The sequence below is a fragment of the Euwallacea fornicatus genome, chromosome 25, assembly GCF_040115645.1.
Source record: "Euwallacea fornicatus isolate EFF26 chromosome 25, ASM4011564v1, whole genome shotgun sequence".
Taxonomy (NCBI): Eukaryota; Metazoa; Arthropoda; class Insecta; order Coleoptera; family Curculionidae; genus Euwallacea; species Euwallacea fornicatus.
In genome coordinates, this window is record NC_089565.1 from 1,837,964 (window position 1) to 1,858,338 (window position 20,375).

Consider the following 20,375-nt stretch of genomic DNA (forward strand, 5'->3'; position numbering starts at 1 on the left):
CATAAAAAGGGGGCAAGAACGATGACTTGTGCATCGGGACGTAAGCTCGACGAATATTGTACAAAAAGAAAGAAGGCGAGAAAAAAGACGCGTAAAGACATTACCAATGGAACTACAAGCAGTTCAACAAGGGGCGTTCCATAATTTGGTAAAACCTTAGCAAGAGATGAAGGCCAGGCAGGGCACGAAGGTATTGAAACCCTCTTTTTCACAAGATGTTCCATAATTAGATTTCAACCCTTAAACAACGTATTCTTCGTGCAAAAAAAAATTAAATTGGTAAATAACCGTATATCCTGAAGTGCCATTTTACAAAGATACAGCCCCTTGGAGGGGACCCTAATGAAGTTATTTTTATTAAATATCTTTTAAACTACTTAACATAAATGTATAAAATTTTGGTGTCCTTACAATTTGGACGTGCTCAATCCAAATATCTGATCAAAGCAGTTGACATTGAGTCATAGAGAAGGTTTGTGTTAAAGAAAATAGCCATATTTTCTTAGTGAATACGAAGTTTATATTTCTTTGATAAAAAAAAATGTAAATCTAGAGATTTTTACTGAACTGACTCTGTCGCTATTTTTCAGAAAAATGCAATTTAACATTCTGCATATATTTCTCATTGTTGTCAGTAAAACACTAAGGTAAAGTTTGAAACAAAAGATAGTTGCATATTTGACGGTTTAATATTATTTTGTAATTAGTTAAGCAACCTTTAATTGTAGAAATTTAATTTAAAGTGAATTATGGAATGTTTTAGAAACAATCAACTACCTGATATTCACTTTATTTTACGTTCCGTAACTGTAGTTTTAAAAAAATATTTGATAAAAGTAAGTGATTAGTACATAAAAATGTCACTGTTATATACTAAATAACTCGCTTTTGTTTCAAAGCCTACTCCAGTGTTTTACTAAAAGTGATAAGAAATGTATGCAAAGCATTGCATTAATTTTTTTCTCAAAAATGACGATAGAGATATTACTCAAGGGTACTTTTGGAATAAACAGCTCGAGGTTTACATATTTTTAGCATATATACAATGTGACCCATTTGTTTTGGGGTTGATCTGTAAAAAGTTTATTGATTTCGCGATTTAGCCGGGACTTCTTCTCAATTATAGAGCTCGATAAACTGCACATTTTCAGCAAAAATGGCCGGGTTGACATGAAATTCAAGGCCTACTATGACCGTTTCTACGAGCGAAATTTTTATAAATCATATTAGCGATTTTTTTAGAAAAAATCTGTGCGCGCTACTGGATTGGTCACTCCTCAAAACGGGCTTGTACAAAATTTTAATGAAAAATTTTGAGCAATAACGATTTTGTAGGAGAATTAAAAGTGCACCCTCAGTAGTTATTTATATTCAAAAATTCATAGTGGGCTATGGAGAGCACGTGAAGTGTTCAACTGTCAAACAAACGCAACAAATCATCAACAACGCATCAGCAACGATGTTAGAACTCATTTGTACTTAATACAAGTTAAATTATCAATTAATATAATTATGGAAAATTTAAGTGTAAAAGAAAAGAAAGAAATTGTTCGTCTTGTTGGCGGCAACGTGCGCTCGGCAGCAGAAGCTGCGGCAGAATGCAGAAATCAACAGAATCAGACATCCAGATAGAACCAGTAAGTCGAAGTAACGAGGCAAAATGGACGCCATGGACTCTTTCTTCAAATAACAACCAAATTTTGCAATATTCTAACAACAATCCCCAAAATAGTGTTAAAATGGCTAGATCGGACCTTAATATACCCAGAGAAAGTGTAAGAAGATGTAAGTACCAATGTCCATGTTTAATTCTTCCACAAAATCGTTATTACTCAAAATTTTTCATTAAAAATTTGTACAATCCCGTTTTGAGGAGTGACCAATCCAGTAGCGCGTACAGATTTTTTCTAGAAAAATCGCTAATATGATTTATTATGATTGCTCCTAGAAACTGCCACAGTAGGCCTTGAATTTGACGTCAACCAGGCCATTTTTGCTGAAAATGTGTAATTTATTAAGTTCTATAATTTAAAAAAAATCCGGACTAAATCGCACCATCAATAAACTTTTTACAAACTGACCCAAAAAAAATGGGTCGCTTTGTATATATATAAAATTCGCATCCGCTAAAATATATGGCTCTTTTTGTAACACATGCACTCTGAATGACAGGTCTGTGATTCACACTTGACCGCATCGATCAAGTATTTGGACTGAACACGTCAGAGTTGCAGGAATACCAAAATTTTATACATTTATGCTAAATAGTTTAGGAATTATTTAGAAAAACAATCTCATTGGAACTTCATTCAAGGGGTCGTGTCTCCGTTAGAGGGCCGCATAGGAGATATGTTTATTTCAAATGTATTATTTTTGCATGTAGATTACGCTCTTTACGGGTTGGCACCTTATTATGGACAACCTGTATAACCAAGGTGTTTGCGTTGATCGTTTGTGCGATTACTGCTGTTAAGGCTTGCGACGGAACGACACTTTCAGGACGATTAAATCTTTATAGCGTTACTGTTGTAATACTACACTTTGCGTTTATGACGAAGACTAGAGAGGACGGTAGAGAGCCCACATATTGACGAATCTCTGATGAAATTTAATTAATGAAGGGTTAAATTTTTACGAGCATCCAAAATCGTGGACTGAAAGGCAAAAACGCTTGCTATGGGTAGCGCTTGAAGAGCTAATCCGACAAAGACGGTGCTAGACGCGAATAACATTACTTCCACTGCCAGTTTAGCTTTAACTTTAATTTGAAAAACTAGGCATTGGCACAATTGTTGCCTCAGGTCGAGTGACTTATATTTAAAAATAAAACATATTAAGCTGAATGATAATTATTTATTTACCTTAAGAATAAAAAGCAAATACTCACAAACTGTTTACGAGGAGAAAGAGTACAGCGCAAAGAATACACGTCAGTTTGTTATGTACAATGAAACGGATCGGCAAAGGCTCCAATTACATTGTATCTTACCTTTCCCGAACGAAACTTCTTACAGCTATGCACCTAATTGAAACAAATTTCGTAAAATCAGATAATAATACTAAAAATCAGAGAAACAATGGAGCCTTGCAAATAATAAAGCAGGTAAAGTCAACATAAACTGAACAGGACCTCTAAGAATAAAACCTTAATAAGTACGTCTTAAAAATATTTTACACAGTAACAAATGAAGAGTTATTCTAAGTGTAATTATGAGTAACTAACTAAATAACAAACTATGAAAGTCGGCCGGATATCAGAAACATAATTTCAAGAAGACAAGAATTTTGAAATATGTCACTTATTTCTTTTAAATAACTCGTCTTCTTGACACCACCTTTACTTAAATGAAACATTCGGCGAGACTATGACATAAAACTAAATGAAACATCACATTTTTAATATAAGACTGGCTATCTTAGTTGAAATTTTTCAGTGCGCCTCGTGCTTACAACTACAAACCTATTAGATACAGTTTTCAAAATCTGTTACCAAGATACCCAGCCCGGGGAGCGGAATATTTTATTCACAGTTGCAACGCCCTCTACGTTACGCTCATACTTGATAAAATACAAGATATCAACTAGTAAGGTGGTTTCATACATCGCACACCAAAGGAGTGTCTGTCCGTTCGGTAAATTACCGAACAAATATTGACCAGGAAAGGCAAGGAAAATTGGATTTCTCCCTAGAGGTTGCAAAATGACAATCCACAATTAATCATTTTAACACAAAAAAAAACGAAATAACACAAGTTTGTAATTGGCCCTCTAAGTAACGCTATTTTCAACGAAATAAAAAATATTTTTCCTATTATTGTCTTCATAACTGATCAATATCTGAATGGCGATTTACCAGACTAAATGATCGAACAAGTCAAATATTTTATTTCACGAAACATCTTACACAACCTATATTAACTGAACGATTTAATAAAAAAAAATTAACACAGTTAACTTAATTGCACGGCCTATAAGAAAAAAATTATTAACTCGGTAGCCGAATTGTTACAATTCATTAAAAAAAAAAAAAAAAAAAAAAAAACAAAAAAATTAGTTACTATAAAAACTTAACTTTTCGACCCTTAAGTAGCTACAAATAAGAAACGTGTTTTTTTTTTATGTAGAGTCCAATGATTCGTTTAAATACCCAAAAACATTGCAGGTGTAACTTGTAATTCTTAGCTTCGGACAAGTAAACTGAGTATTAATCTTGCGAGGGTATTGATTCATTTTTAGGATAATCCTGAGACATTCCCAAAATCAATAATTCGCTATATCTATTCAGTGTAATAACGTTGCATGACTGGTCGAGGGAACAACATTCAAAAATACAGTGACATTTGTCCAAGATATCTTTTAGGGCGCTACTTTAGCGTTTTATATTCTACGCCCAGTACACTCTTAAATGTTATACAGACTTCATTCGTTCACCCACACATCCTACCATACAGGGTTTCTTATTTAGGTGTACCCCACAATTGCTGCTTTCGGAATACTGAGACCTACAAAATGGGTTAATTGAGAAAAACTTTCTATTTTTGCTTAAATTGGTCAATACTTTGAAACGAAAGTATTTCAAATCAATGTTATCAAAAAATAGGTTCAATAAATTTGCCCATAGTTTCTTTGTTTCGGCAACTCTATCACAACTCCAAAACACGTGTTATTCACGGTATGGATACCAATTTACCTTTTTGGTAAAACGGATCTAAAGTTTTTATTTCGCATTTCAAAAGCATTTTCAATTTCTTTAAGATCAACGTATTATCTATGTTTTTTTTTTGTTTTTAATTGGCCACCTAGTTCTCCTGATATTAATCCAATAGAATTTTCTATTTGAAAAACCAGGGAACTGTCAGACACCAAGTATACAAAAAAAACATCCTAGAAATATCACTAAAAAAATACGAAACAATGCCAGGCTCGCATATTAAAAAACTAAGTTCGTGGTATTAACATCTTGAACGTAAAATGTCACCTTAGGATAATAATGAACCTATAATGTTGGGAAAAAAAAAACACAAAAAGCTTTTTTATTCCGCTAGTTGTGCAGTTATAGACAGTTTTTGAAACATTTTCGATTAAAAGTCTTGACACCCAACTCGATCTCCCATTGAATAATTGTGACATCTAACCACATCGATAATGCGTATCGAAATAATGACTTCGGTACTGGTTTTCTCTTCGTTTTAGTAATCGGCAGCTATAAGGTAGAAGTTAAAATAGACGAATTAATAGTTACAACTTAAAGATTCTTCCATCGCTATTTGAATGTTAGCCCAATTGGGCGGTTCCATCATCCCATAAAATCATTTTGTAATAGTTTGAAAACTTCCGAATGACATCTTCTAAACTTCTATAATCAACAAAAAAATACTAGTTCAATAAGCTTTAAGGCGAATAATGAAGTCATGAATTGTTAGTTAATCAAAAATTTTACCTAACTCCGACTTCGTATTCCATTTGAGATGTGAATAAATAGGGAACATTTTGAAAACCGTTCTTCATCCATATAAAAACGTGTAGGTGAAGAAGTTATTCAAAACAGATCATTGCCAGCAACATAGCTTTATTTGACAAATGCAGATTGTTTTTGATAATGAACCAGGGACGATAATCTCTAGGAATGATAAGGCAATACACGTTAATCTAAATAAATTTGTCAATCACTAAGTTTTCAAGGAATCTCGCACAATTTCATGAAAAGGATGGTGTTCATCGTCCAGACATGCTTTGACAGGTTAGGCTTATGATCGGTTACAAAATGTTTCTTGATTTTCTGGATTTTCAGATCTGAATATGAAGGACCCGACAAAAAAAAAAGAGGGTCTCGAAGATGGCCACTCGTAAGGATATATTATGAGTCAGTTAGAATTGGAATCAGTTTTAGGAAATGGGCGAATATTGAAGGCAGGTATTAAAGAGCACATAACAGAAAAGGGTTATCAAATTTTTGTGAAAAAATAACTGTCTACTCTTTATTAAAAAATTAGTAGATTTCGCGTGATCAACCTGGATTGTCATTTGATACTTTATAAAATATTAGGCCAACTCTAACTTTTACTACACTAATTTTAATATACGGCTCAAGAGAAAATTTTAAGTAGATTTCTACCAGTGGAGAAAAATTGGTATTGCTAATTCCTACTTTTAAAAATAAAAGGTGTGTCCAGTTAAACCAGTCGATGCTTGAGATAAGAGGTCGATAATCTATTTAATATAACCCCATGACCCAGTATTAAATTTTTACGAAGAAAACTACTAAAGTGGTAACCTGCCACGTACATCTGGGGTCAGCCGGTTAATATGTTTTGAGAGCAGCAACGAGAACTAAATTAATTACAATAATGAATAAAGTGAACAACCTATGGTGTTATTTTGTATTATAGCAAAGTACTGATCAATACCCCCGCATAAAGTTTAATCAAACAGCTAAATATGAACTAGTTATTTACGTAACAAGCGAAAAAAGTAATTTTTGACGCATGAGCGTGAAATGTTGCAATTACGCGAGTGTGTTAACAAACTTTCTTGCGAGTTATGTACAGTATTTCTCCCACGACCACAACGTTATTACGTTTCCCTTTTATAAGGGCAGACTAGGTAATGTTTTTTTCTAATTCTGGATATTTTGGAAAAATATTATTATGAAAATCGACACTTTTTTGCTATTTTGGAGAAATGTAGGATGTAGATGGTACAGATTATATTAGTACACTTATTGACTAATACAATAGTATGTCACTACATAATTATTTTAGCCAGAATTTTTCATGATGTGTATATCATTCTTTAATTTTTTCTAACAAACGCGTATGTTAGAAATGCCTAACATTCGCGTGTGTTAGCAGTTGTTTTTGCGACTACCTCCGTTGATTATTATGTTTACTTTCGTAGGGGGTCGTAAGAAAAAACTTAATATAGTTGTGTTGCTAACCCTAATGATCCTTCGTTCCCGAACTACTTACACTTAACTTCCAGACGGTTTTTCCATATCACCGACAATGAAGATCAGATCCTTTATTCATTAGGTACAGTAACAAGTCATAACTACAAGATCCATCTCAAAAAGGAAATCTGATTAACACTCGAGATGGTCGGTAATGCTAAAATCCAAGCAGCAAAACCGAGATATTAAGAACACGAATGAATTTCATTGCGTATATCTTTGTTTTTAAAACATTTATGAATTTTTTGTCGAATGTTCACGAATACTAATCCTATACAAAACCGACAGTGTTGTTTCAGAGATTTGTACCGTAATGCCGAAAGCTTTAATGCGACTTTAAGATGAATCATTCTTTTTTAGCATGCCTGAAGGCTTTGTTAAAGGTAATGAACTTAAGAATATAAAAAACGGACACTAAAGGATTTCTGTTCCTCAAATTAATATTAACCAAAGGGCACTAACACAGAATATTCTCAAGAAAAAATAATGAAATTAAGAATAGCTTATTGGCACAAAACAAAATTAACCGTCTTCTTTGGGGGGTGTAAACCAACCTGAAACAGAAAGTAAAATTTATTATTAAAGGTTTATGATGGAAAAATTAAGGACGTTCCGCACGGACCCTATATCATTCAAGTACATTATAACTTTAAAATTTCACCTTTTTGGTAATCGGAATATTCAATGATGCTATGTTGTCACTTATACCAATGACCAGCAAAAAATGTTTATATTTCAAACAGGTCACTCATTAATACACTCACAAAAAAAAATTCTACAATAATGTATGCTCATCAGATGAAGATAAAGTATTCATACGATCGAAATATTAGCTATGTTGGCGGGTCCATTATCCTTTGGGGAAACATTAATTAGGGAAATTACACGAAACTTGTCGAGATGAAACTCCAAAAATGATTGTAGTATTTGCGTTCAAATGTCAACTTTATTTAAAAAGTCATAAAATCGAAGAAAGCATTAAGTGCTTTCTTCTGACTATGTGGTGTGGGAAGGAAATAGAGAACTTACCATTTTTCTCATGTATCTGCACCAAACTTTTAAAACTTTGTTGCGCTCTGGCCAAACTGTACTGGCCTTGGGAGCACACTTTCGGAGGTCCGAACTGAATTCTAGCCTTGCCTTTCACCAAAGTGGCTGATATTTGCATGATAACAGCCTCAACTGTGTACGCACTTGACCAACCCTGTTTTGTCAGCAGTTCCATACAGATGGCGCCTCCGACCAGGACGTAACCACCTATGCACAGCCAAAATATGCATTCCGTGTAAAAAAATTCATTTCAACCTACGAACCTGAAATTATTGGATGAACTACTCGAACGAAGGGAGGTTCGAATGGATAAGTATCTTTAAATAACATATTCAACTGTATGCAGTCTTTTCCCTCCTTTTCTTTGAGCATCTGAAGGTCGTGGGACAATGGACTGTCGGGATCCACGGCCATAAGTCGCACGTTCCATTCGTAGAGGGAATCGTTGACAAGCTCGATTTGGTACATTTTGCTTTTAAATGATTCCGATCGATAGATGTCGCGGAGCTCTTTCATTAAGCGATCGGTGGCTTGAACAGACCCCGATACCGAACCCTTAAAAGAATAAATAAACAAATCAGTTACTACTAAAAACAAGTGAAAAAATAGTATATTATATAGGGGGAATTTTTTTAACTCGAAAAGAAGCAATTTATAGTAGATTGAAATTTGATTGTTTTGATTAAATTGAAAATTTATCACTCACATATTTAAGGTTGAGGGTTTATATTTTGATACTTATGTAAAAAAGGTACGACCACAAAAACAGTTTTTTACAATATAAACTTTTTATTTGCATATCTGTATATTATTTTTAATGCCGTTCAACATTTATACTTTAGCATATCCTATACCTACATTCAGTCTTGCCAATGGGCTGGCCAAGCAGTTTTCATAACCTGAACTAACCTGAATAGAGCTGAACCACGTCTAGAGATTAGTGAAAGGTATGACTCCCGTGCGCTAAAAAAATGGATATGAGGAAGGCAATTTGAATACCATCAGCAGGATACTGAAGGAGCTGGTGATATATTGGAGATATAGTGGAAGTCCTGACAAACCATTGTAGAGTAAACAAAAATATGAATCTCGTGAGCATTCAGAACAGTCCGTTCTACAAACACTGCGGTAGGGCGCTATAAGGCCTTTATAATATAACCGCAGAGGTTGCTTTCATCCGTTTTTTCTTAATGCTATTGGGAACTACCAAACCTTTTCACTCTTAAAGTATATATTTTTTCCACTCCTAATATTGAAACAAACTCACAGTAATCCGAGTGGAGCTCGTCTTTAACAGTTTCAAAGAAAGGAATCAAATTAAAGAGAATAAACCAAAAAAAAAAAGACAAAAATTGATAAACTAACGACTCACTTTTAGGTAATCCTGCCGCTGATTTTGTCTTAATCTTTCTAACGTTGCTAAATGTTCCACTCCCATTTCATCTCCTCTTTGTCTAGCTGTTGTTCCTTCTTCCATTTCCATTCCTAAGTTTTCAGAAATATTAAACATAAACACATTGTTCAATGTCAAAATTATGTTTATTTGTTGCAATTCCCACTTGTGTGATAAAAAATTGTCAAACACCCTTATTATATTGAAAATGAAGTAAGACTGGGCAAAATGTTTAACATCAAAGTTCTAAGGTTCCATAACAGCCATAAAATTATTGTCATTCAATTGGTTGTTGCTCAAAAACGATGTAACAGGATTTTTGTAAATAAGAATAAAAACCTACTTTTAAAATGATATACACATAAGGTTTCTCAAAGATATGGATGAGTCAAAGTGATAAAAGTGGCTATAAACATGTGTATGTCTGAAATCGTTTCATATCTGAAATACAGTTTCCCATCGGCGAAAACTTTTAAGTAAATCGTCATAATCATTTTTTTTTTTATAGTAAAGATACACATTTTTTTCTAATCTTAAACAGAATGTATTGTACGATTTGGGACATATGAGTGTATGAAGGTTTTTGTATTTGAATCCAAAGGATAACCAACCAAAGTTGCATTGTATATTTAGAAAACACATTGTATATTAAATGAATAAATTATAAAAAACTTTGTTTCAATGGACAAAAACATTTTGTCTAATTATCACTTACCCAAATCCTCATCATCATCATTGGGATCGTCACTGTCCTCGTCCACCGTCATGGCATCTGAATCCTGGGCGTCTGCATCGCTGTCCAAACCTTCATCTTCCATAGCCTCAAATCCACTATTACAAATTCTAAAACGCGTTAAAGTAATCATTAAAAGTCACGTGTACACTAGTTTTTGGAAACTTAACTATTAAACTGAGGTCATCTGCTACCTCAGACACATTTTCAAAAATATCTATAGAAACATGTCAGTATTATGTATTTCCACATTATTTAAATTATAATTGAGATATTTTGAAGTAGAAAGTATCGCTGAACTTAAAAGCCCTTATTGAAATGAAAATAAAGCAAAACATCAAGATTATTTGATACAAACCCATAAAACTCAACACGCAAACGAAGTGAAATCCCTAAAAAATCAATTGATCTCTTGGAAAAAAACAAACATTTACTAAATTGCAAAAAAAAACTGACAATCATGTTTTTGAAATACGAAGATTAGCCATTACATGAATGGCATCATATTTCCTCGGTTGAATGTTCCTTACATACGTCTTGAGAAAATATATAATATTTAATTGGATGCTTCTGATCTTTAGATAATGGACAGTAGAAACATATGTGTATCTTCAGTTGAGACGTCGCCTTGTTTTTTAATTATTTAATTATTATACTGTTTTGATGTCAAAAAAACGTGGGGAAACTCTATGAATGAGATATTTAAAAAAATATACTGCATGCCACAACTTGACAGTGCGCACAAAGATTCTTGACATAGACATACAGTCTGTCCCAGGTAAAGATGAACAGCACGGGGATCTAGGAAACGATAATAGATACAAAATCGTTGCGAAAAGTGGGACAATTTAAAACAAATTAATGATCTGTTTTTATACCGGCTAAATTCCTAATAGTTACGAAGATATCCGGAAAAATCGAATTCAGTGGTTTTCGTTTTTTGCAAGTAACTCTTATACGGTTATATTTAGAGGAATGAAAGTTTTACATTATTAAGACACTTTTTGAGAACTGTTTAGCAGTGTTGCCAATTTTCTTGTTAAATCCTTACTTTCAAAGAAAAATTGATAAACTTTTGATTTTCATATAGGCGCCATATCGATTATTTATATTTTCAAAATCTTCATAAAATTTCCTTTTCAGCCAGTATTTTTCTGATACTCTATGCATTATAGTCATTAAAGCATTTTTTGATAAGTCAGCCATGATTTTGACTTATAGTAATGGTACATATTAAATAAATGAATGCTTGTGGAATGTTGGCAGATCATAACTTGTGATATTATAATCTCAAATCTCCACTCACCTATCCCCCGTTTGTTCAGGTATTCTTAATCGATCAAGGTCAGGCGGTTCGAGGACTGCGTGCAATCTACAGAGTTCCTTGAGTAGTATGCCAACTTGGTGAAGGACATGATTGTCCAAGCCCTCAGTGTTGCTGAGTATCTGCACTGCATTTGTTATACTTGTTTCTTCAGAGTCTGCAAACCATACTGGCGGTACTGCAGGATACGTTTCCTAAAATTTATGATAATATTTATATATGTAATCATAAAATTAGAGTAATAAAATCACTGGTGTACTGCCGTAAATGCATATATTTCTATACCATTTACAACCAAAACATGATAATCAGCAAATAGCACAAACTTTGCAATTATTTTAAAAACGAGGAAGGTAAAATAAATATTAAAAACAAATTTTTATTATAATTATGTTTCTAGAGCTTAGAGTGCGCCCCGATAGTGTATTGAAGATTTTAATTACTATTCTATGTACACCCTGTATGATAGGATTAAATTTAGACCTCATTATTCTTTTCATCTCTCATCCAGTATAAGCAGTGAAACATTTTTTTATAAAAGCAATGCTTATTGATACACCGTATACTAAGCTCAACCAGCAGTCCGATACTTCGTTTCTCTCTATAAGCATATAAAAACTACTTCGAATATTAATCTAACTAATGAGAAGTAACAACTGGCTTTGAGTTAATGTCACTAGTACATTTCAAAACGGTTTTTTATGAACCTAATTTCAACATAGTCCAAGGTATATGAATCTATTAAATTGTAGACCAAAATTGAAGATGGTATGGGCAAAGACATATAGAACGCATTAAGAATCTTAAAGTTTTGGCTACTGTATATAACATGTTGGCGGTGAAGCCATTTCCAGAATAAAGAAAGCAGGTAGTTTTAGGACATCCCACCTCATAGTAGCCGCCATGGTTCACGCAGCACAACCTGACAAATGTATCATACTCTGTAACTGAAATATCCTGTCAATGTGTTCTCTCACAGTAAGCACAAAAACTAATGCAGCACCTCATGTGGCTGTTAAATAACGCAGAGTAAAAGTACCTGAAGATAAATTAACGAACTTTTCGAATCTCAATCCGTCACCTATCTACAAACCCAAGAACCTATTCTGCTTCAATTTACTGGCAGGTTTATCTTCAATCGTAATACCAGTTACGCTTGAATGACATTATACCCATTTTATTCAATTCAAGGATAGACCATTCACCATCTGAAATGACTGTGAACCTGCACACTTTCATTCACACATAAAATAAAATAAGAAGTTAAAAAATGGCCCACTTATATATTATTTGATCTTATTTTGCTACATAAATGCTGACATATAGATAAGACACCACATCTCTTATTTCACTTCCTACTTTCTTAATTTATTTTATTTGCCATATAAACTGAGATTTATGAAAATAGTATTTTTCGATTTTTTTCAACAAAAAGTGAGTTTTTTTAAATCAAGATCAGTGAAGAAACAGGTTTTATTTTGCGAACTAGTTGCATAATGAAACCAGAGATCGGATTCTTGAAATCTCTATTAGATTTTCATTTTCATTTTAGGAAATTTGATGGTCTTTTAATAGAAATTTTTTGATTTTTTCAAACTTTGATATTCACAAAAATCTTTAAACTTCTTTGCAAAAAGATATGTAATAAGGCAATTAAAGTGGATTAAATGTTAACACTGGATAGCTTAGAAGTCAACCACATTACTATTTAAATATAGATAGTTATTTATTTTATCCCCTAAAAGGGAAACTGAAACATTTTACCATTGTAATGCAGGTAGGTTTTCACAAAAGTAAGTGCTCTTGGTTCCATAACTAGTGTGACTTGATGATAAAAATACCTTCAGTTTGTAACTAATAAACTAACAAACTTAAATTTTACAAACATAAAATCCAATAAAGTTTACAGCAAGATTTGTAAAATGTATATTTTCCAAAAGTTAAAAAGGGTGAATCAAAAAACCACCCAAAAAAGCTAAGTTGACAAATACTTGGCCATGACAATATCTACTTGTAATTAGGATAAATTTTGTTTTCATTTGGGAGTAGATATATGTATATGAATCATGATATGGGTAAAAAATTGCCTAAATTTCAGAATCTATATGTATTTATATTACCCACACTACAAAATTGACATATTTGAAGGAATTACTGATGCAAAAGGTACAGACTCTAACTGCTCAAGTAATATTTTTGCTAGTTGTATGCATGTATAATTTTCTTTCTTATTTTAAAAGATTTTGGTATATCCACAATGGTGTATGCAAAATTTGAAACATGCATGTACAATTTGTTTTAAATCTTAGGGTCACTAAACTCATTATTTTTCAATGTCATGTTGTCCTTATGTTCTATTACTTTGATAAGGTTAATTACCTACATACTAAAGTGTTGACAAATGCCGAGGTAAAAAAATATGCTTTATTAGGCACATTTGTTTTTGACAGTACTTACATCTAACTAGAAGTTATAGTTCTTTTATTACATAAACAAAATGGTTGTCAAAATGGCAATCTGGTAGACCAAGTATAAAAGGTAAAGTTTAGTGTGGCATATGTATATTATAGGCAAGGTCAACTTTATCAGCAGTAGCACTTACACAGGTAGAGAATGAAATCAAATCAGCTATTTGAAATAGACTGGAGTAACTTTGAAAAGCTAATAATAAATATCATAAGATGGTAATAAAGGAGCGACAGTGCAAGTAAATGTACAGTAATACTTAGATAAAGGCAAATAGTAATGAAAATGGTTGTAAAATAGCTGTTGCACTTAAATTTCAACTAAAAGATAAACATTTCTCCTCCCTTCCAAATTAGTAAGGGCAGAAAGTTGAGATATAAAAAAATGGACTGCCAGGAGAGTGTTGTGCAAATTAAAGCTCTACTTTCTAAATTTTCAATAACAAACAGAAGTGTTCAAGCTCAGCTGTTTCTTCACTTCTCCCAAATACATATGTTAAATGTCAAGATGGGGGTCACAATATCCTTTGTTCTAAATTGGCCCTATTCCCTCATTAAACTTGAATCCATATAGGAAAAAACAACTCTGTCTAGTTCTAAAATAACGTAAAAAACTACGACTCACCGTTATATTCGCATGAATCATATATTTCTTCCCCGATTTGCCTACGAACCTACAACTCAATTCGTCGACACTCGCCGAGATAATTTGAAAGCGTTCATGGTGCTTGCCGAAAACTTGTTCTAAAGTCCGTATTTCTTGCTTAAGAGTATTTAAACAAGCCATAGGTTTCACAAATCCGAAATTATAGGCTCTGGAAAAGGCAAATTATGGATAATTTTACTACAAAATTTGGAATTGAGAGTCGAGCTCGTAGCTAGCTCAGCTACACTCCCAAAAGCCAAAATGATGGCATTTGTTTAGTGACAGTGACATCTGACACCGTCTGCAGTGGCAGTGTTGCCAGATGTGTAGATACATGAGCTTCAAACATGCACAGAGCCCTGTTTAATTTGATTGCACTTTAAATAGTTCCACTCAATGGCTAACGATCGCGATCGACTTTATATTGAATGATTAAACTAAGAAGACCTCAATCTATAAAGTACATTTTTTTTCTCTGTGTCAAGTAAACATATTGGAATTTTTAATGCCATAAATTCAGCAGAAACCAGATTTAAAGTCTTAATTTCCATATTCGATGTCAATACATTCATTATATCCAGTAACGAGTCTCCCTGCGTTGGCGGAGAGAGATGTCGATTTAGCGAGTTTGAATTTCTCTAATTATGAAATCGTCCAGATCGCTAATAATCCGACATCCACCATAGCTGTCCTCGACGCCCAATTCATGGACCAATTCAAAGAAATTTAGAAATCGTATACTGTAAGGCCTCTGAGCCAAACAATGAAGCAAATCACCAGTTATCTGGATCGCTGTTAACCGATATTGATTAGAGAAATATTAAAATTTTATTAAGAGAAAATAAAGAATGTTTAAAAATGGAATCGGGAGAGTCAGGCATGTGAAATGTCTAGAAATCGAGACCCTCCCGCGCGCTAAAATTAAAGAAATTAAAAAGTAATTGTAAAACTGCACTCTCTAGCGACCCCGCACCAGTCACGTACAAGTAAATAGTAAAAATAAAATAAAAATAAAAACATACCCCCTATGGGGGAGATTAGACACGATATATACAGAGTATACGAAAAAAGAACACCATTAGTATACTTGCTAAAATCTCACTTGCAATAAAAAAATTGACTTTTTAATAAACAGTCGAATATAAAGGTGACAGGGAAACTTGCAAGTAACCATTAGAACCTCTGAATCCGTAAAAAACATAAAATATAAAGATTCATTTAATCATTTTTGGCATCTGTTTGACCTACAGGCACTATCCTATCAAATCAGGAGAAAAATCAACATACTGAAAAAATACTCTTTGGATACAGATGTCCATCCATCTCTCTAATGACCATCATTCCCATAAGGTTTTCTTTAACTCAAAACTTTTTAATAAAAATAGCGAACAGTATTTTTTTTATCCTAACATTTAATTTCTTCACCACAGCAAATATGTTTAACTAACTTTGCTTATGGAACAATTATCTATATGCGAAGTAAATTCATAATGTAGTTTAGAATCTAACAAATGTTATTAAAATATTTGTTATTATAGTATTATAATATAATTGAAAATGCTTTTACAGTATTTATACAAAACTTGAAGATGAATACCTCTCGAATCCGAGAACACCTTATGATATTAAGTTAAAGGCTCACTCTATTAAAAAATTAGGCAGACAAAAAACTTATGTGAAAACAATATAGAAGTATATAAAAGGGACGTATGTATTAATTCATTTAAAAATTTTTCGCATATGAATCGATTTCTTATCTTACATTATATAGCTCATTGTTCTTAGAAGGCCAAATAGAAACCAAAAATGATTTAAAAATATACATATGGGCGTATTTAGCAAAATCAAGCTGATGATGGTCAGGGAAAAACTCAAACAAACCTCGATTGCCCAAATAATGGCCCAAAAGGTTTGCTTTAACAAAGTAACCTGGCTGGAATAGAAGCATGAAGTCTTGATACGCCGTCTGTTCACTTCATCTCTTTTCATCCGAATGTATTCTGCTTCTAGAGATCGCACAGATCAGTTCCAGCCTCAAGTTTTTCCCAATATTTGACAAGCTGTTTCTACGCAATCTCCAGAAAAATTTAAGTATATCACTCTTCCTCTCATTGCAATATATAAGGATACTATCGCTTAACATAGGTAACGTAGGATCTAAAGCAAAGTGACAGATTATTTTATAATTAAAACTTAGCAGTGATATAAACTGAACATGATACTTGATATAAGTGAATGAAATATTGATGAATCTATAACACACATGATTTCATCACTTCCAAAAATTAGGATGCTGCGCCAATCTTCTCTCAAAGTTTGTGTACCAGTTCTGCACAGTTGACAAAGGAACGTAAGTAGCCGTTGGGTCTGGAATCATGTTTGCCTGCGTTATTGAATACGATAAAACATAGTCCATAAAGCTTTTTAACATTTTCTGGGCAAAGGTGACTTGGACGTCAGGGCCCTCAGGGGATGGAACTTCCTGGATATTTCCAAACGGCTCTACAGAGTAAAATTAAGTGTAATACAAAGCTATGCATCCGTAATAAGCAAAAATTTTAGTCAAAAACATTTTTATCTAAACTTATCGTATTTTTGACTAATATCTTGCACAAATTCTTCGGGAACTAATGAAGATTAATTAATTACCTATGCTTATTCCTATTTGTGCATTATGGACTATGTGGGACTGGCCGAACATCAGATTTGAATAATCTCCCATCTCATGTAACCTTTTTAAGTTAGATATTTTATAAATTGCTGAGGGTTTGTTATTTGAGATGTATCCCAGTAACTGCCAGTTGGGTGGAGCATTGGGATCTGGCCAGCTGAAGAATACTGAAAAGAAAATTCATAAAATTTTTAGAATTTGCTGAAAACATCAAAGTGACAATGTCACACAGGGAGGTAACAGGAAAAGCTGTTGGTAGTTGAATTACACATGACTAAGCGTGCCTCTTTTAGCAGTGTCCTTTTATATTTTTAAATTAATTTTACATTTTCATTTATCTTTTAGAATTATTAAAGTGGAGATAGAAAACTAGTTAGAAAACAAATGACAGAAACAAATTTTACAGTAAAATAAACATAAACAACAACTTGTAGAGCTACTTGAGACATATTGGGCATATTATTTTACATAACCAATATAATAATAAAGTAAATAAATATATAGAATAACAACAGTACCTTGTCCAGCAGTGCCTTCTGGGAAAGGTATGCTTCCTGTGAGAAAAACAACTATGTGATTAATGTTGTCTGCATCTGTTATTGTTGTAACACATTGTTTCTCATTGATTTGCTGAAACTCTGTTTGAACCTGGAAAGTATAGGACAAAATAAAATGTACATTCAAGTTAATTTCAATATAACTAAAATATTTCTGTTTATACCACAAAAAGTAAAACTATCATCACAAAATTCATACTTTTCTGAGCTTTTATGTTAACAATAAATGGTAAATCATTTGGCCAGCTCACCATCAGTTTATTATAAAATATAACCAAAATTAGCAAGTTGAATCTTATTAAAAATTCCTAATTAAAATTAAAAAAGAATAAATAGTGTTAATTTTCATTCTTAATACAGAGAATCTTATTTATACTGGTAGAGATGTAAAATTTCCATGAAAATTAATTTTTATATCAATAAATTATTAACATGTTTTATTATATTATTTGTTATAATTAATTTATCATATCAAAATTTGTTGGTATAAGCCCATGGAGCCTATAGTTATAGTAGAGCCTAAATATGAAAAGTTGATATAAATACATTTTTTTGTAAAGTTCAAAATAATGTTAAATATATAGAATGATTCAAAACTTATTACAAAGAATTTATGGGTGTATTTTTGAAGACATAATAAGATATTTTCTTCCTAAAAATGAAAAATGAGTAGAATTGTCAAACTACACAGTCATAGCCTATAATGAATTTTGACAATCCCAACACTTCAACACTCTGTATATTCAAAAATAAGAATCTACAGACTTATTTTTATAAAGAAAAGGTTGTATTTTGGCCTCAAAAATACGCCATTCATTTTTTTGCAATGAATTTTTGAATCACCATGTATATAAACATCTTTAAAAATAGATTATAGTAAAACTTTGAAAATCAATAAAACATAAGTGATTGAAGTCTAGGTTTAACAAATAAAAGAGTTATCTTTTATAATACAAGATTTGATAAGGGTAAGGCAGGGAAAAATAAATAAGAAATTGACAGTTTCAATAGTTACAAGTACTATTCATGAAACTAAATCCAGGTATTTCTAATTTAAAACTAAATTAGAAATACCTGGACCACAGGAAATTGTCTAATTCACATATATTCAAAATGTAAAACATATAAACACAGAACTCAACAAACATGACTGATCCAAGGGATAAACACCTAAGGAAGTATTCTTTAAGAGAGATATTTTTAATGTTCTAAAGGTATCTACATGAGTACTTGCTTCTATTAATTTACAATACATGAAAAAGATATTTTAAAACACTGCAAATGTTAATGTAAAAATTTCTTAACATTTTTTATTAGGAAATATCTGGGATATTTATCACTAAACAGTGGGCAACTTATCAATCAACTTATCACCTAATTCCCAATATTTTAAAAAGAAAAATCTTAGGAGAGACTTTTTGTTTCTCAGATAGAGGTGCAACTGACAGAATTGATGCACACCCTAAATATTAATGTGTGCTGCCTTTATTTCCCTTTCAAATCCACAATAAAATTATTTTGATAGGTACATACCAATCTCCCAGATACAATCACACCAAACATAGCCATGACTTTGTTTGAAATTAACTTGGAAACAGGTAGTTAGCTCAAGTCCAGTCCCACTATTATGACAAAACGGCCACTGGACCTTAGTTTGGAAGATGATCAACTGCAGCAACACTTCTATAATAAATTAGAACCTTAGTAGCAAATCTTAGCGGCACAAAACCTTGAAATAGGTACACATGTACTAACCAAATCAAATAATAAATGATTTTATTCGATCCGCGAATGTATCATTCACTCGTGTAGATTCACCAATACCGAATTATTGAATTAAATTTTTTTACGTTTAAACTTATTTAATTGATTTTACTTTTAACCATTTTAATTCCCTCTACTTCCTCACCTACCGTGCTCATTTCTCTTTCGTTTTGCTCATTTGTCCGGCTAACCAGCTACTTGTTTGTGTTGCCCTCTATTTTTAGAATCATAGACAATGACAGTGACATATGTCAAATACCGAACGGAAAAATAGAACATAGAAGTATATTTGACGATCGATCGCGACAAGGTGAAATGTTCCGTTGTGGTCGGCGGCTTGCTACCAAAGTTACTCAGAAATCTATGAACGAAAATTAAAGATTGATTCTTAATATTAGCTGAATGTAAAGAATGTTTTTATACCAATTCTACATTTAAGTTTCTGGACTCATAAAAATATTATCAATATTGGTTGGCGCGAGCATATTGTTGAAACAAGTAACTGCAAGCCGCTTGCTACTTTCGCAACCGATTAGTCCTAGTCTGCCCGACTGTTCAATGTACTGATTTGTCCAACACTGTTGTATAATTTTGAAAGCGCCATTAATTTTCTGCCCCAGAAAAATTAACACATACGACTAATGTCGATATAGTCGAATTAACAACTTTGCGGGCACATTGGTAACACCCCACCTTAATGTTCTTACAATGCAACCAATAGCCATTTCAGTGTCGCCGACAAAGTTTCTGTATATTTATTATTATTTTATTGGCAAAGATAGAGTAAATTGGGGTTAACGCTTACATGAAAAGTTGCATCAAA

At 32.6% G+C, this 20,375-nt stretch overlaps 2 protein-coding genes across 4 annotated transcripts; both read right to left on the reverse strand.

Moving 5' to 3' along the window:
• Positions 1 to 2,839: 2,839 nt before the first annotated feature.
• LOC136346992 (ubiquitin-conjugating enzyme E2 Q2) lies at positions 2,840 to 14,832 on the reverse strand. The gene is made up of 7 exons (XM_066296592.1): positions 14,540 to 14,832; positions 11,432 to 11,643; positions 10,108 to 10,235; positions 9,372 to 9,484; positions 8,263 to 8,554; positions 7,979 to 8,206; positions 2,840 to 7,503 (listed from the first exon to the last, which is right to left on the reverse strand). The coding sequence occupies exons 1-7, from the start codon at positions 14,699 to 14,701 to the stop codon at positions 7,472 to 7,474; spliced, it is 1,167 nt and encodes a 388-aa protein (XP_066152689.1). The 5' UTR covers positions 14,702 to 14,832; the 3' UTR covers positions 2,840 to 7,471.
• Positions 14,833 to 16,728: 1,896 nt separating this feature from the next.
• LOC136346993 (protein OPI10 homolog) lies at positions 16,729 to 19,842 on the reverse strand. 3 transcript variants are annotated; one of them, XM_066296594.1, is made up of 5 exons: positions 19,702 to 19,842; positions 19,322 to 19,471; positions 17,750 to 17,879; positions 17,210 to 17,398; positions 16,729 to 17,062 (listed from the first exon to the last, which is right to left on the reverse strand). In XM_066296594.1, exons 2-5 carry the CDS (start codon positions 19,355 to 19,357, stop codon positions 16,833 to 16,835), a joined length of 585 nt encoding a protein of 194 aa, XP_066152691.1. In that variant the 5' UTR covers positions 19,358 to 19,471; positions 19,702 to 19,842; the 3' UTR covers positions 16,729 to 16,832. The 3 variants fall into 3 exon arrangements, with proteins under 3 accessions (XP_066152691.1, XP_066152692.1, XP_066152690.1); XM_066296595.1 differs by having other exon boundaries at positions 19,698 to 19,808; XM_066296593.1 differs by having other exon boundaries at positions 19,544 to 19,747.
• Between the last annotated feature and the right edge of the window lie 533 nt (positions 19,843 to 20,375).